This window comes from Dermacentor silvarum, chromosome 4, assembly GCF_013339745.2.
Source record: "Dermacentor silvarum isolate Dsil-2018 chromosome 4, BIME_Dsil_1.4, whole genome shotgun sequence".
Taxonomy (NCBI): Eukaryota; Metazoa; Arthropoda; class Arachnida; order Ixodida; family Ixodidae; genus Dermacentor; species Dermacentor silvarum.
In genome coordinates this window covers 3,289,231-3,304,924 of record NC_051157.2, presented here as the reverse complement: position 1 = coordinate 3,304,924, position 15,694 = coordinate 3,289,231, and the positions used below count along the sequence as shown (strand labels likewise).

The 15,694-nt window shown below is 49.2% G+C and overlaps 1 protein-coding gene across 1 annotated transcript in view; it reads right to left on the bottom strand.

Annotated features, from left to right (window-relative positions):
• LOC119448019 (transmembrane protein KIAA1109 homolog) overlaps positions 1-15,694 on the bottom strand; it is a 431,927-nt gene that overhangs the window by 363,484 nt on the left and 52,749 nt on the right. The window contains exons 5-6 of the mRNA XM_049665124.1: positions 13,990-14,307; positions 4,183-5,090 (exon numbers count right to left, since the gene is read on the bottom strand). Of these exons, the coding sequence (XP_049521081.1) occupies positions 4,183-5,090; positions 13,990-14,307 (1,226 nt within the window). The remainder of the gene's footprint in view (positions 1-4,182; positions 5,091-13,989; positions 14,308-15,694) is intronic.

The following is a 15,694-nucleotide window of genomic DNA, read 5'->3' as shown; positions in this document are numbered from 1 at the left end:
CGCTTGAATTCACGGCGACTGCGAGGCGAGAGCACATGTGCGTACGTGCGAGCGAGCGTGCGCGAGGCGGGCCTGCATCCCTCCACCCGGCGATCTTGCCGCCGCGGGTGTGACCTTTCCCCCTCCCTTCATTCAAACCTGATGCCGCCGCTTGCTGCAGCTGGCTTAGCCCACCAAGCCGGCAGTCTCCTTTTCCTGTTGCCGAAGAGAAAAAAAAAACCTTTTTTTTTCAGCGTGCTGGCAGCGCAACGCTTTGGTTACTGAGCAAGTCTCTGCGCTTCACTTCACTAACCTGACACTAGGTGACACTATACGACGCTACGATGCCATCGTGTCACTCGCTCATCGTTTCCGACGCCACGCGCTAGTGCGAAGTGCCACGTGTCCACTTATCCAGTACCTGGTGTGAGATTTCAAGGAGGAGTACTTCGACGAAGAAACGCAAGATATTGACCTTGTCTGCAGTTCGCTTTGAAGATAAGCCCGCGCGGGAGCACAATTTTTCCACATCAAAGATCCCTTTCAAGATACGGCGGCCGCCGCCGAAGTAAACGCCGCTCTTTCTCGCCTCCCCCGCCGTGCCTAGCGCGGAAGTGCGCTTCCGCCCCCCCCCCCTTTCTCCCTCGCGCGAGCGAGATTGAGTCGGCTGACCGCCGCAACCTTTCACTCGCACACACAGCGTACGGCGCCCGGCAACGATGTTGCCGTGTTTGTCCTTTACATGGAACCTCAAAGCGACGTCCACGGTGGCAGCACAAATGCCCTTCGTTATAAAATGAGCTTCTGCGCGGTTACTACTCCGACAGCGACAGTGAATTCGCACCCCCTACCAGCAGCTTCTCCGTGTTACCGGGAACTCATCTCGAAGGCCATGCTTTTGTGCACGGCAATCGGCAACAGCTGTATCAGCAAAAAATACATGATGGTGGCCATGTTGTAATTTCACTATCGCAGGCGACTGTCGTCCGGGCGTCGCAACTCGAGAATCGAACGTCTGCGCACCTGAGCCGATTTTGTGTCTGTACGTGTAGAACAAGAAAAATAGTACCCACTAACCGTTTGGTGGGCAATGAGCGACTATGGCTTAAGCGGTCAGCCAATACATGGGGTTCAATGGGGGCTGGGTGGGGGAATATTCACAACTACGTTTAAACCGCAATTACGCAGTAAGCGGGTACGTATTAACGAGGTTTGACTGTACTATCCTTACTTCGTATAGCTGTCTGCTAATTTGCTGCCGCAATCGATGCTCCGCCTTTCGGGCGAAACTGGGATTTTTTGTTCATCGCAACTTTAGTGTATTGGGAGTAAATCTTGAGCGATAGTACATACGGTAAGCGTTTCTTTTTCGAATTTTTGTGCCGAACCTGCATATAACAAAATCCTCTTTATAACAAAGTTTTTCGGGAATTTGTCAATTTCGTTATATCCAGGTTTAACTGTATTCGCTCGCTATCCGGTCGTGGTGAGTTGAACATCCTCGATTTGTCGCACGCTTATCGTCCCATGTTCAATCAGCAATAATTCGGCTAGCAGGCATTAGTGCACGAAAGGTGCAATGAATGCCTTTTTGATTGTTTGCACTACTGTGCTGTTGTTCCTTTGTCCCAAGAGCACGTGTGAGACCCCACAACACAGAGGCAATATCTGGAATCCCTGACTATCGAGACAACAGTAAACAAACTAAATTGGAATGACGGTTATTTGCCGCCTGTCTATGCAAGATGCCTTAACAGATTACTCAAGCGGATTGGAGCTCGAATTTTCGGGCCCATCAGTTCAGTGAGCAAGGCTTCCCTGTGGAAGCTGAAATGTCTACCCCCTTCGACAACACCATTTTGGTAGGCGTTCTGTTAACTATCTTACTAATATGATGTGAAGATATATTTGACGTGGCATGAAACCGTATCTTTTGTAGCCTACTATTACGTTAAGAAAAATGAAATTCTTTTTCATTCAAGTTTGCTTTTCCTGAATGCCCGATAATTCGGAAAATTTTGTGGCCCCTTCTGCATATGAAAAATTCGCTGGCAACGGTACTGAACTGCATAAAAGGTCAAATTTAAATATAACTAAGCGAAGTTCCGTTTTTATCGACTTGGTTATATCGAGGTTATACACTGAAAAAAAATATACAACAAACTTGCGTGTAGGACATTTGTAATACCCTCCCATAACTACAGTTAAACCTGCTTATAACAAACCTCGATATAACGAATTCCTGGATATACCGAAGTTTTTCTATTCCCCGCCGTTACTCCATAGAAGCACATGTATTTGAGACCTCTACGTAACGAAGTGGCAATGGGAGACCCCTCCGATATAACGAATTTTCCCCACCAACAACCTAGAGATTTTGTCATGTTGTCATTTTTGCACGAGCAGCAACCGGAAGCACCTTCTCCGCTGCGACGGAATGCGAAGCGAGCGCACGTGTGCGTGCGTGGGAGCATGTGCGAGGCGGGCCTGCATCCCTCGACCTGGCGATCTTGCCGCCGCAGGCGTGACCTTTCCACCTCCCTTCATTCAACTTTGATCCTGCCGCTTGCTGCAGCTGGCCTAGCCTGCCAAGCCGGTACTCTCCTTTTCCAGTTGATGTTGCCGACGTGCTGGCCGACGCTGTGACACATCACACTTGATGAGCGCGAACACGCGCCTTCAAATGCTGGCGGCGTATGGAAGCGCCCCTGCAGAAGTGAGCGAAGTGACCTTCGTGTTGTTGTCTATCGCTTTAACACAAACTGAGCGCCGAGAACACACAGCACGCACAAAGCTACGAGCCGCCGACACACCTACACTGCTAGACTCTGCCCCAACGCAGATCGCGTTCAAGATACGGCCGGCGCGACCGCGCGCCGCCGCGCAGTACGCGGTTGATGCCAGAGTACAGTACAACGCCGCCCGCTGCCCCCCCCCTTGCCGGTGCCTCGAGCACAACGGAAGCCCTGCTTCTCTTTCGTGTGTGCGCGAGATTTGGACGCGGTCGTCGGCTCCCCTCGCACATACAGCATACGGCGTGCGGCGACTGTGTTATCGCCCTTAAACTTTACACGGAACATCTATGAGCCAAAACCAATTTTAGGGCTACAATGCGTCATAGACACCATCTTTCGATAGCAAATACGGATCTCAAGAGCCGTACTTTTGCTGGCGGAAACCAAAAATACGTCATAGTTGTCGCCCCCGGCACTTTGGGCGGCCAATGCCATCGTCAAGCCACCAAGCCAAGCGACATGAAAAGTCAAAATGGCCGCTCGGGCCGGCGCGGGTTTACAGTTCGCAACGTACGATGCGGGAACGGTCCCGCAGTTGCGACGCAACAGTGGGGTTACCAATGCATTGGGTTATAAGGGAGCTGTGCCGGGACCGGCCTAAAACGACCTAACAGCCTGGAAAACGCAGTACCCAGGAACGTAACAGCGGGGTTCTATAACACTATACGACACTACGACGCCATCCTGACGCTCGCTCTTGGTTTCCGATGCTTCGCGCTTGTGCGAAACGACACGTGTCCACGCATCCAATACCTGGTGTGACATTCCAAGGATGAGTGCTTCGACGAAAACGGAAAACGGGTGCGCGTTACAATCGAGGGCGCGTTAGAATCGAGTAAATACGGTAAGCGATTCTTTTTCGAATTTTCGTGCCGAACCTGCATATAAAAATTAACGAAATCCTCTTTATAACGAAGTTTTTCGGGAATTTGTCAATTTCGTTATATCCAGGTTTAACTGTATTAAAACAATTTCACGTAAGCGGTAAATTCCTACATCAAGTGTGTTCCTTTTAGATGCTCTAACAAATTCATTTTAGAGAACGGCAATATCTGCTTTTCGTGGAGAGTTTCAGATTTATAGACACTGTGGTTCTATTTCCTTTTTTTTTTCAAGCTCACCGATTTTTGGCTATATTTCTAAAATATTTGAGGTCCTAAATCGAGGTTCCTCTTCCTAGAGTTGCAAGAATTTCAACAAATTTCATTCAAGTTGGTCGAGCGGTTGTCTCATAAAAGCATTTCTGCGTTTTACACGTATTTAAATTGACTAACTGAAGTTGGTCCCGAGCTAAAGCTTCCTTTAAAGACAACTCGAACCAGGCTGGCAGAAGACATATCAGTACAACATCAGTGTGCTCAGCCAGATTTTGAACATCACAGGCTTGCACCAAATCTAATGCACTCACCTGTCAGCCAAGGCCTGTGAAGGGGGCATTGTCTCGTACAGGTCGAGCAGGAAACACATAGTTTTCCAGCAGCGCGGTATGCCTTGCCCTGCCTGTGCAGGGGCAACCGACTCTTGGCTGCCGCCAAGGCCTGGCTGCTGCTGCACAATCACCGAGTCAGCTCGAGGTCGGCGGCACTGCAGCTCCAGCCGTGTCTCTTTCACATTCTCGTACATGCTTGAGAACTGGTTCAACAGTCGCAACAAGGGCATGTTCACCTGCTGAGCCACATACTGCACATCTACTGCAATGTGGGCACAGGTCCCAGGGCTTCCTGGGTGACGCATGTCAAGTTCCAATGCCAGCCGGTCGCACACCAAAGCTGGTGTGTCCGTGCTTGTGTCCACGAAAAGCCGCTGGCCAGGCTTGGACCGCCTTCTCTGAGGCTGCTCCGGACTCTCTGATTCCACAAGGTCTATGCGCAGAAGCTCTGTCAAAGCTGAAAGTGCTAGTCGTGGCCCTGGTGTTTGCAAACTGAGGGCACAGGCTCCCAGCACTTCCAAGAGTGGCTCAAAGACAGTTTGGGCATCAGGAATTCCTCCCGTGGGCACACCCGAATCACGTGGTGCACTGCGACTTGAGGGTGAGTCGAGAGGTGATGACGGCCCCCTCTGACGTGCCATCCAATTGTACAAGTCCTCGTCATCATTTGCTGGGTCCAGGGAGGAGCGCAGAATGGGCTCGACGCTAGAAAAGCTCCAGGTAGCCAGGCTGTGGCGTGAGCCTCGCAAACGGCCACTGTTGGCTACCATGCATGAGATGCCGTGCTCCAGCGTTTTGCCAAGATACAGCATACCGCCATAATGCAGCGGGGAATCCAGAGGTGCACCCAGAAGTGGGAATGCTCCTGGCCGGCTTGTCTTGGCCTCCTGAAAATAAAAAATAGCAAGAGATCTGGTCAAGACACCTGTGGGGTGCAAAAAGAAGGCGTCTAGGTCCCACAGTTTCGGTAAACACTCCTTGACCCCATGCTCGGCTTCTTAACGATCACAGCTACACACAATTCACTGAATTTTGTAAACAATGCTACAGTAACCTCTCATTTCTCATGCGAAAAAAAAAAAAAAAAAAACAGTGGGTGTTATTTACTGTAACATTGAGTGTACATATCACGCTAAAACCTCAGCAGCTTCTTCAAATCACAGAATCTTCCACATGGCATGATGTTCAAGGACAGCTTCACCTTTGAACTGTGGAGTATCTGCGCAGTGCATAGAAGTATGTTGCATGGCATATCGGTTTCCTCTTCAGTTGTTTCCGTAGAGAGAAGCCGATTGACTATGCATAAATGAAATTAGTACTACAGTCAACTTTCATTATTTCGACCTTGATGGGTCCGACCAAATTGATTGAATTATCCGGTGAGTCAAATAAAACTAGAAAAAAAAATAAACCACCAAAACACACCATTGGTTCATTTGGCAGTGTTTGCCCGATTCTGAGATGCCCTCGAATCAAACGCCCGCATGCTTTCTGTGTCCAAAGTAGAAAACTTTATGTAGAAATGTCATTAAAGCTCCTAAACGAAGTAGAAATCTAACACGTACTTTGCTTTTCAGCAAAAAAAAAATTGGCAAGGGTCTAATATGTGTTGCACAATGGTGCTCGGTTTTCTAAAGTCATACTCGCCGCAGAAGCTCTATAGTGAGCTTTGCCGCAATACAGGCATGTCCTGTGATAAACCATACGAACGCTGCGAACGCGGTTTTGGTTTTATATCAAATTGCACCACACAAGCGATTTTCGGTCCAATTCTCTTGGTAAATAAAGGCACGCATTAGAAGCAGATAAATTCTAAATACCATAATCATACATTGTAAGCTTCTATTATTGTTTGAAAATCTTCCATGTCAAGCCAAAAATAGGCATTTTCGACGAGATATGATGTGTGTCCAACACATTCACTGTCCCCTAAGCTTCATCGAGACATGCTTCACCAAAAGGGGTCGATACTGGCATCACCATAGAGGTCACGCGCGTGCATGCTGACTGCTCAAGTTCAAATTATGTGGTGAAGGCCAATTTTAGGTTCAAAATAACAAAAGCTTAGGCCCAAAGAAGTGCACGGGTGCTGGATAGGGCCTGCAGTCGATAGAATTATCTGAAAAATAAAATTGAACGGAATTGAATTGACAGAAGTATGATGCCTCACAATGCAATGTGGAAAATCTTCTTGTGCTGTGCGTGCGCATTTTTTAAGCATTTGTACGTCACTTCTCATAGATGGGACATGTTATCATGCAAGGACTCGGCATCTTTAATGCGATTAACATTCTCTAGGAACTTGATCCAGTTTGCAGTATGCCTCTCTGCCCGTCTGTCCATATCTAACCTCTTTCACTCCAACTTAGGCAACTGGGTAGCCCATGGTCTAATAGGCAGCACAACCGGGCTGCTGTGCTGAGGGAACCACTTTCGAAATCAACCGTCAGACCAACATACATCACTGGGTAGATGACAATGGGTATGTTATTAGCTGAGAAGAAAGCTGTTCAACTGCCACTTTGGGTTTAAAGCATTTGCACTGCTCTTGCATTATAAATCTAGTCCTATCTTGGCTCTCATTGGTTGCTAGGACATTTCAAACATTCTTTGAGACAGGCAAGGACTTTGTTTGCTTTTTCAATGAAATTTTCACAAGTTCAGCTTTTGTGCATTCACGACCGGTCTGTGTGCCATGCATGATGGGAAGAGTTGTGACACCACTGGCTGTCGTCCACACTTTCCTACAAAACTTACGAGAGGGAACTCTGGCTGTGCTGCGATCGTTTAGCTACCATGGCAAGGATGTCTAATCTTCGTGTTTCAGGCTTTCTTGATGTATTATTTATTACGCTTTATCTGCATTTATTGGAATAAATGTCAAGCAATCACATATTCCATGCGCACGTGTAATCATTGCAAATTGTTGCATTTATAACACAGTATATTTAGTTGAAAGTGATCAATAAGCACCTAGTTTTCTGCCGTCCTCAACTGCGCTTCTCTTCTCTTGGTATTCATTCTGTAATCCTAATGGTCCACCGGTTATCGATCCTTTGCATTACCTGGCCTGCCCAGCTCCACATTTCCCGCTTAATGTCAACTAGAATATCGGCTATCTCCGTTAATTCTCTGATCCACACCGCTCTCTTCCTGTCTCTTAACGTTAGGCCTAACATTTTTCGTTCCATCGCTCTTTGTACCGTCCTTAACTTGTTCTCGAGCTTCTTTGGCAGAAAGCTAGGTGGAGTGATGAAGCTAGGAAATTCGCAGGCGCAAGTTGGAATCAGCTAGCGCAAGACAGGGGTAATTGGAGATCGCAGGGAGAGACCTTCGTCCTGCAGTGAACATAAATATTGGTTGATGATGATGATCAATAAGCACAGTGGCAAAGTTGTTTGAAGCCAGAAGACACGAAGATTGGCTAAATCCATGTACCCATCTTTCACATGATTCCAACTCCCACAGACGCCAGATGTGCTTCCAGTAAAACCCTGTGCTCCCCTCCACCACAACGGCTCTTTGCACCGTGTGTTCCCTGAAAAAAACAGGAGGGGCATGCTGCTGAAGGCAGTGCGAATGTTCAAAATTCAGGATATTTATACCTCTAGAGCCATCATGCACGCTATTCGAAGAGCAAAATGCGTGCAGAGTATGTGAATGTGCTGAGTGTACGCTAGCAATGCTATATTGTCACATTGTCATGACGGTGAAGAATTAAACTGTGGTACAATGGTGAGTCTTAACTTGTTCTCGAGCTTCTTTGTTAACCTCCAAGTTTCTGCCCCACATGTTAGCACCGGTAGAATGCAATGATTGTACACTTTTCTTTTCAACGACAGTGGTAAGCTCCCAGTCAGGATTTGGTAATGCCTGCCTTATGCACTCCAACCCAATTTTATCCTTCTGTAAATTTCTTTCTCGTGATCAGGGTCCCCTGTGAGTAATTGACCTAGATAAACATACTCCTTTACAGACTCTAGAGGCTGACTGGCGATCCACACAAAGAGCGATGGAACGAAAAATCTTAGGACTAACGTTAACAGACAGGAAGAGAGCGGTGTGGATCAGAGAACAAACGGGGATAGCCGATATTCTAGTTGACATTAAGCGGAAGAAATGGAGCTGGGCAGGCCATGTAATGCGTAGGATGGATAACCGGTGGACCATTAGGGTTACAGAATGGATACCAAGAGAAGGGAAGTGCAGTCGAGGTCAGCAGAAAACCAGATAGGATGATGAAGTTAGGAAATTTGCAGGCGCAAGTTGGAATAAGCTAGCGCAAGACAGAGGTAATTGGAGATCGCAGGGAGAGGCCTTCGTCCTGCAGTGGACATAAAATATAGGCTGATGATGATGATGATGACAATGGTGAGTCACCAAATGAACTCTTTATTGAGGGAACCTGTGCCCACACAGGTAAGTTACACTCAACCACTCAACCAGAATGATTGTGACGAGCACATGCAACAATAGCCGTAATCTGATCTACGGGTCAGATCCGTCTACTAGTTACACATGACTCGTTCAAGGTTCCAGCGCAATCACTGGTGCTTGCGTACCTTCCAGAAAGTATAACACTATTCTTATCACGGATACAATCTGGTTACTCAAGGTTCGGTGATAACATGGACAACAGATAGAATCGGCTACAATAATTGAGAATGTTCTCATACATGCAAGCAAGCCTTACACCTCGCGATAACATTTGACATTTCTTTGCCAGTGACAGAAAAAGGATAGGCAGGGACACATGTAAATATGGTGATGCACAGTGTTCACAGCAACAAGAAACCAATTGAATCTATATCGAGCGCTATCTGCACCGAGTGAAGCAGACATTGCGCTGCAACAACCCAGACAGATCAATCACCGTGGCAATCATTTTGTGTCCGCAGCAGCCATTTCTTCTTTCTTGGTATAGTCACAATAGAAATCACATTTTCAAATGCCATGTAGTGCCATTAGCAAGCTTTGCGCTGGCGTTGCAAATTTTTTTGCATGTTATCATGCCTAGTTCAGCAACCTCTGGCAGCATGAGGGTCTAGTAATGAGCTACATAGTCCTAAATAATGAAAGTACCAAGTAATATAAATGTCAGAAATGCTTAAAAGACATTAATTTCATTTTCTGCAAACGAACCGCTATGTTTGCTCCACCACTGTGACTTTGCACTGTCTATCTCCAAACACAAGGCAATCAATGATGATGCTCCTATGAGAATGGGAAAAAGACAAAACGTCTTCAACAGCTATGTGCACTTGTGAAAAAGCACTGTCATCAGGCTTACTGCCATGTCCAGCACGCTCATAGCATCAATTTTTCTAGGTGCAACAAGTTCTCTGTAATCATCGGCAAATGCTTGGGCAAATGCTTCATACATTGTCACCATCACACACACCAGAAAAGTATCTGTGAATACAAAGTTTAAAAACTGCACAAGTGCTACCAAATTAGAGGCATATTGACCCTTTTCACGGAGTAGTTTGCTCTAGAGGAACGAGATGGCGCTTATCGGCGGTGCGCCATACGTTGCCTCAGCGAATGCACACAAATACGAAGCCATTACTGCTTCTGCCCTGCTACTGTGCGATCAGCTGTCGGAAATGCAACTGGGTCTTCGCTAAATAACACCAACCAACCAGTTGCAATTTGAAAACCATTTCGTAGTATGTGAATGTGAAACCATTTTGTTTGATACGCATGCCAGCAGGTAAAGATAGTTGATGCTCGGGTGCGATTGATGCTCGGGTGCGACTCTGGTGACGTCACGTAAGTCACTGACTGTCACGTAGTGTGACTGAGTGATAGTGAGCAGGGTTGTTGACCTTTGAAAGCCATTTCGTTTGATATGCATATTGGCAGGTTAGGAGAGCGCATGGTTGTGTAAAAACCGTGATGACGTCACGTGAGTCACTAGTGATCACGTCATTTGACCGAGTGGTAGTGAGCAGGTTGTTACTCATTGAAAGCCACTTCGTTTGATATGCATGTCGGCAGGTTAGGAGAGTTCCCTGTTGGGAAAACGCCATAATGGCGTCACGTGAGTCACTAGTGATTATGTCATTTGACCGAGTGATAGTGAGCAGGTTGTTACTCTTTGAAAACCACTTCGTTTGATATACATTGTGGGGATGCGCGACTCTCACGCGTTCCCTGATGTTGTTTTCCCCGCATGGCTCTCGTAATACGGCTTCGCCGCGTAGCTTTACGGCGGCGGAGTTGCGGCGCAGTGCGAGAGATGGCGCGAGTGTCGCGATGCTGGCACCACCGAGCGGCGGGGTGACGTGGGAGAAAGGGGTCAACGGCGCTTCCTCTTTGGCTTGGGATCGGCGACCAACACGCACGGACGCTTCGCGCGTGCGCCGGCCCACTTCGCGCGACCGTCGCGCGAGGCCAAGAGCAGGACACCGGTATGGACGAACACGGATCGTTCGAGCGCGCCACCGTTCGCGTGACTGTACACGTGAACGACTAGGCGATGGTGTCATAGCATGGGGCGAACGTATTCGCTCGCTATCGGGTCGCGGTGAGTCGGACTTCCTTGATTTGTCGCGCGCCCGTGTCAATGTTCTATTGGTTGTAATTCGGCTAGTATGTATTAGTGTATGGAAGGTGCAATAAATGCCCTTTTGATTGTCTGCACTACTGCGTTGTCGTTCCTTTGTCCCAAGAGCACATGTGTGAGACCCCACATCTGGCGCCCAACGTGGGGCCTCTTGGTGCATCGGACGATAATTTTAACAGCTTTGCTCGGTTCGAGATGTTTCAACCGAAGCGTAGTCCTAGCGTGGATTTTGATCGTAAGTGTCGGCGGTGTGCTTTCTTGAGCGAGGCGACGGTTGCTGTAGCGTGTTTGAACTTTTCAACTTGCTAAGCCTTTTCGCGAGTGTTTTGAAGTACACTCGTCGGTACGAGAACCACGTGGTCTGCATCCTGGGAGAGCGAGGCCTAGCGCCCGCGGAGCATTGGCAAGCCTGAAGCGAGTGAGTACGGAAGCCTCGTGGGTGGTCCGAATTTCTTATGTAAATAGCTTCTTCTATATCTTTGACTTCGGAAGTCGAGGCTTAGGGAGCCAGGTGGCCGCGGGCCACGGGTGCCACTACGGGCTGACTGGTATTGCGGCCTGGCACCGGGCGCTCTGACACCGTCTGGGACATTGGGCGCCGTCAACTCGGATGCTGTGTGTACCGAGCGGGGTAGGACCACCTCACAGAGCTAACGTCTCCTCGCGGCTGCCTGTTCCTGTGCCCATTTTGGGTGATGTTTTCTTTTTTTTTTTTTGGATGCCGGTTGTTTTCAAAGTAGCGACGCATTAGGCCTAAGGCTTAACAAAGCCGCCTGTCGCACGTTGAGGGACACAACCAGGTGGACCGTGGTGTTGAGATGTCGCACATTGCTTCCCTCATTAGTTCGCCTAGCACGAATTGAAATTACTCGTTCGACTCAAGAAAGCAAGCTTTGTTCACGTGAACTTAGCATCTGAAATGCCGTCCGAAATTTCGCTAGCCGAATTGAACATCGTACCACGTGGGCGATGCGTATGCCGAATTCCTCTACCTTGCACTACTTTAGTGTTTGTCGAGTGCGTTGAGTGTACGCAGCGTGAGCGGAGTCACCCCTGGTTTGCTGTCACCTGCACATCGTCAGCGCTGCCTCCCCGGACTACAATCAAGCCCCAGGCGATGCAGATGCCTGTGGCCAGTTCGTCCGGCTCGCTACCCTCGGCGGCTGGGAAAAGAGCCGGCAGTCACCAACGGCTACAGCGGCTCTCGCCGGCAGGGCGCGTCAGCGTGAGCGACGCTTGCTCGGGCCGACTTCTGCGTCGCCGTTTCCGGAGTCCTGTGCTGGAGTCGTGCCATCGAATCTGAAGAGCTGGTGCTGTGACCAACGGACGCCAGCGGTGAACCCCAGAGACAATGTCGCCTCGCATGTTGTGGATAACGTGTGGACATTTCCTCGGCGGCGCCACTGTCGCATGTAGTAACTTTTGTAAGCGACGCGCGCGTTGATAGGCCTTGTGACATGTTTCGCCGGCGTATGTGTAGTGATTTAAAGTTGGGGGGATGTGGGGATGCGCGACTCTCACGCGTTCCCTGATGTTGTTTTCCCCGCATGGCTCCCGTAATACGGCTTCGCCGCGTAGCTTTACGGCGGCGGAGTTGCGGCGCAGTGCGAGAGATGGCGCGAGTGTCGCGATGCTGGCACCACCAAGCGGCGGGGTGACTTGGGAGAAAGGGGTCAACGGCGCTTCCTCTTTGGCGTGGGATCGGCGGCCAACACGCACGAACGCTTCGTGCACGAACGCTAGAATCAGCACTCTGACGACGAGCCCTTTACGGAGCGAGTTCACGCCGGGGTTCATCAAACGCAGCTTGCTACTCTGGAGAGCGCACCCCGCGTGACCTTCCCATCTGTTTGCCGAAACTGAGCTGAGGCGAGGGAAGCCCAGAGGAGCGTGCGCCAACGCGCTTTAATTCCATGTCCCTAGGGCTTCTCGACACACCAACGAACCTGACTGGTCGCGCGCGTGTCACGTGATAACGCATGTAGCATATCCAATGCAGGTGCGCGCCACACATGATTTCTTTCTTTTCTTTTCTCTCTTTCTTTTTGTCTTCTTTCCTTCCTTTCTTCCTTCCTTTCTTTCTTCTACCTGGTATGTGCCATTGAGCTAGGACCCTTTCTGCACTATCGCCAGGATCGGCCATCTTTTCAGCGTGACACCACCACCACCGCCAACACTTGCGAGCCTATAAAGCTTTGCTTAAAAATTTGGAGTACGCTTCAGCTTCGCCTTTAAGAGTGGAACGCGATAGCGTTATTGGACGCCGTTGACGTCGACACCGACACCGTATTTTCTGCGACATGGGGCCCGATCAAAATTTAGGAAGGCCCGGTTTTCAACATTCACCTCAAAGTTGCCTAGAACCAAAGTGCAGCGAAACACCATCAGAATTGGAGGACGCTTAAGCTTCGCCTTTAGGAGTGGAACGCGATAGCATTCAAAGATCTCTGGCTGATTATCAGGTTTTTTTTCTAGTATATTCAAATTACAATCCGACACCATCACGTCTGTAGGTTGTGGTTAAGTCGTACTTTACAATTTTTCTGACGAATTTCACTTTAATAAATTCAATTTTTGTTCGCCAAAGCCTTGCGCAGTGTGAAGGTGGCACTTAGATTAAAATAGCTGGCGCAAGGATAAAATCAGTTGGCACGCGGATTAATTTGGATAGCGCTGGGATTAAATGCGGTGGCGCCTGGATTAAATTACTGGCACTTGAATTAAAAGTGCTGGCGCTCAGATTAAAGTGGCTGGCACCTTGATTATTTTCAGTGGTGCTTGGCATTAAATTGAGTGGGAAAACCTGTAGTTTCCATACAGGCTTGCTCACCCTTCACTCCAGGGATGTGTTGCAGCCAAGAAACTAGGCTAACGTCTAGAGGTCACTTGCAATTATGAGTTCAACATTTCACTTTGCTTTAAATTGCAAATAATAGTTGGCTGTAGAACAACCACTTACACCTCAGTCCAACAGGAGTCAACAGTGCTAATAGAAACAAAAGACAGTCTGCTTCATACAACCAAAGCAAACTTGCAATCTTGACGTCACAGTCCTTCATATTGTGTCCTGCCCATCCTTCTAATGGCTAAAGTCCTGAGAGTTTTTCTCACTGCTGCTCAACTCCTTATTACATTCACTACTCCTAATATTAGTCGGATGCTTTCAATGCTTGTTCTTGGGAGGTGCAGAATATTCTTTCCGTGAGAGCACTACTCACCCTGGCCGCCTGCGCAGCACCTGCGGCGTCCTCGGCCAGCAGGCAAGCAGTCTCATCAGACGGGGGTTCATCCTCACGCAAGGGCACACCCAGCAGTTGAGCTGGTGGCTCCGGCCGTGTGCGTTTGCGCAGCCGGCTGTTCTGCTCCACCAGCAGAGGCATGTACAGCAGGTGTTTCCACTGGCGGCTGAGTGCCAAGAGACCACGTCGTAGTGTGCTCAGTGGTGGCACACACTGGGTGCCAAGGCATTCTTCAGGGCTGGGTGCCTCAGGCAGAAAACGGCACAATGCGGATAACAACTGGCATGATGGCTCCTCCTACAGGTAAAACAGGTACCAATGGGTGAGCAAGTCACAGAAAACTCTCTGCACAAATACCACAAATAACTATACTTCGAAACTTTTCATTTCATTTCCCACCTTTATTGTGTGTTGCACGGAGGGTGTGATCTAGGCAAGGATGAAAGCAATGCAGGCCAGAAGAACAGAAAATCAAGTGGATCTTTAAATATATGGCCCCAGAGACACGCGGCCACAGCGAAAGTGAGGCACACCATGTTAGTGCCTGCAAGCAAACTCAGTGGTGTGCACCCGTCAGAAAAATGAAGCCAGTGAGACTCTTGCTGTAATCAATTGCTAGATTATTAGACAAGGTTTTATCAGTTCTTGCACATCTCACAAAAGAGACTGCAGTATCGCCGGTTTGCGAGCGCCCGCCTGTAAACAAAGCAATTGCCTACGGAAGAGGCAAGCGGGTGAACACGTAGCGCTAACACTTTGACTGATAAGAAAAAAGATCACCATCATCAGCCTATTTATATTTACAGAAATCGGTTATCTCGATGTCCATAACTTGAAACAACATGTGCGAGTATGTTGACTAACCACGTGCGGGAATATGGGAGCGGCGGCGGAGACTTCCACTATCACCACTTGCTGGGGACCAAAGAGACCCGGGTGATGTCAGCGGGATCTCACGTGACCCACCCGGTGGCGCTGATAGCGCTTGCAATTCCCGTGCGCCGCCCGCGGAAGGAAAGTTTCCCCTCTCCCAACTCTCCCTGGTGCGCATGCGCCTGATGCGACGTTCAATGCGCGTGCGGCAGTCATGGGACCTGAGGATTCCCACAAGCTTTAAGACGGCGGAGTTGCAGCGTATTACGAGAGATGGCGCTAGTGTTGCGCTGCTGACGCCACCCGATGGCGGGGGGTTATGCAGGCGCAGAAGGGAGAAGGCTGTTCCTCTTCAGGTTGGGGTCGGTGAGCGATGCGAGTGTCCCGCGCGTGCGCCGATCCACGTTTCGCGGGAACGTCTCGCGTGGCTAGGAGCAGAGCAGCGGTATGGACGAACACGGATCGTTCGAACATGCCACCGTTCCCGTGACCGTACACGTGAACGACTAGGCGATGGTGTCATAGCATGGGGCAAACATATTTGCTTGCTATCCGGTCGCGGTGAGTCAGACTTCCTTGACTTGTCGCGCACCCATTTGAATGTTCTATGCATAGTACTTCGGCCAGCGTGTATTAGTGTATGAAAGTTTGTGGGGATTGAGGGAGGCGCCAGCGCCATTGTGCGGGCTTCACCTGTTCTGCCGTCCCTCGCATTTTTTCCCCGTCCGTGCCCAACTGGTTCTAGCAGAGGCGCTCCGCATGCGGTGGTTTGCAGTGAGGGCGGGGGCTTGACGTCACTACGCACCCGCGT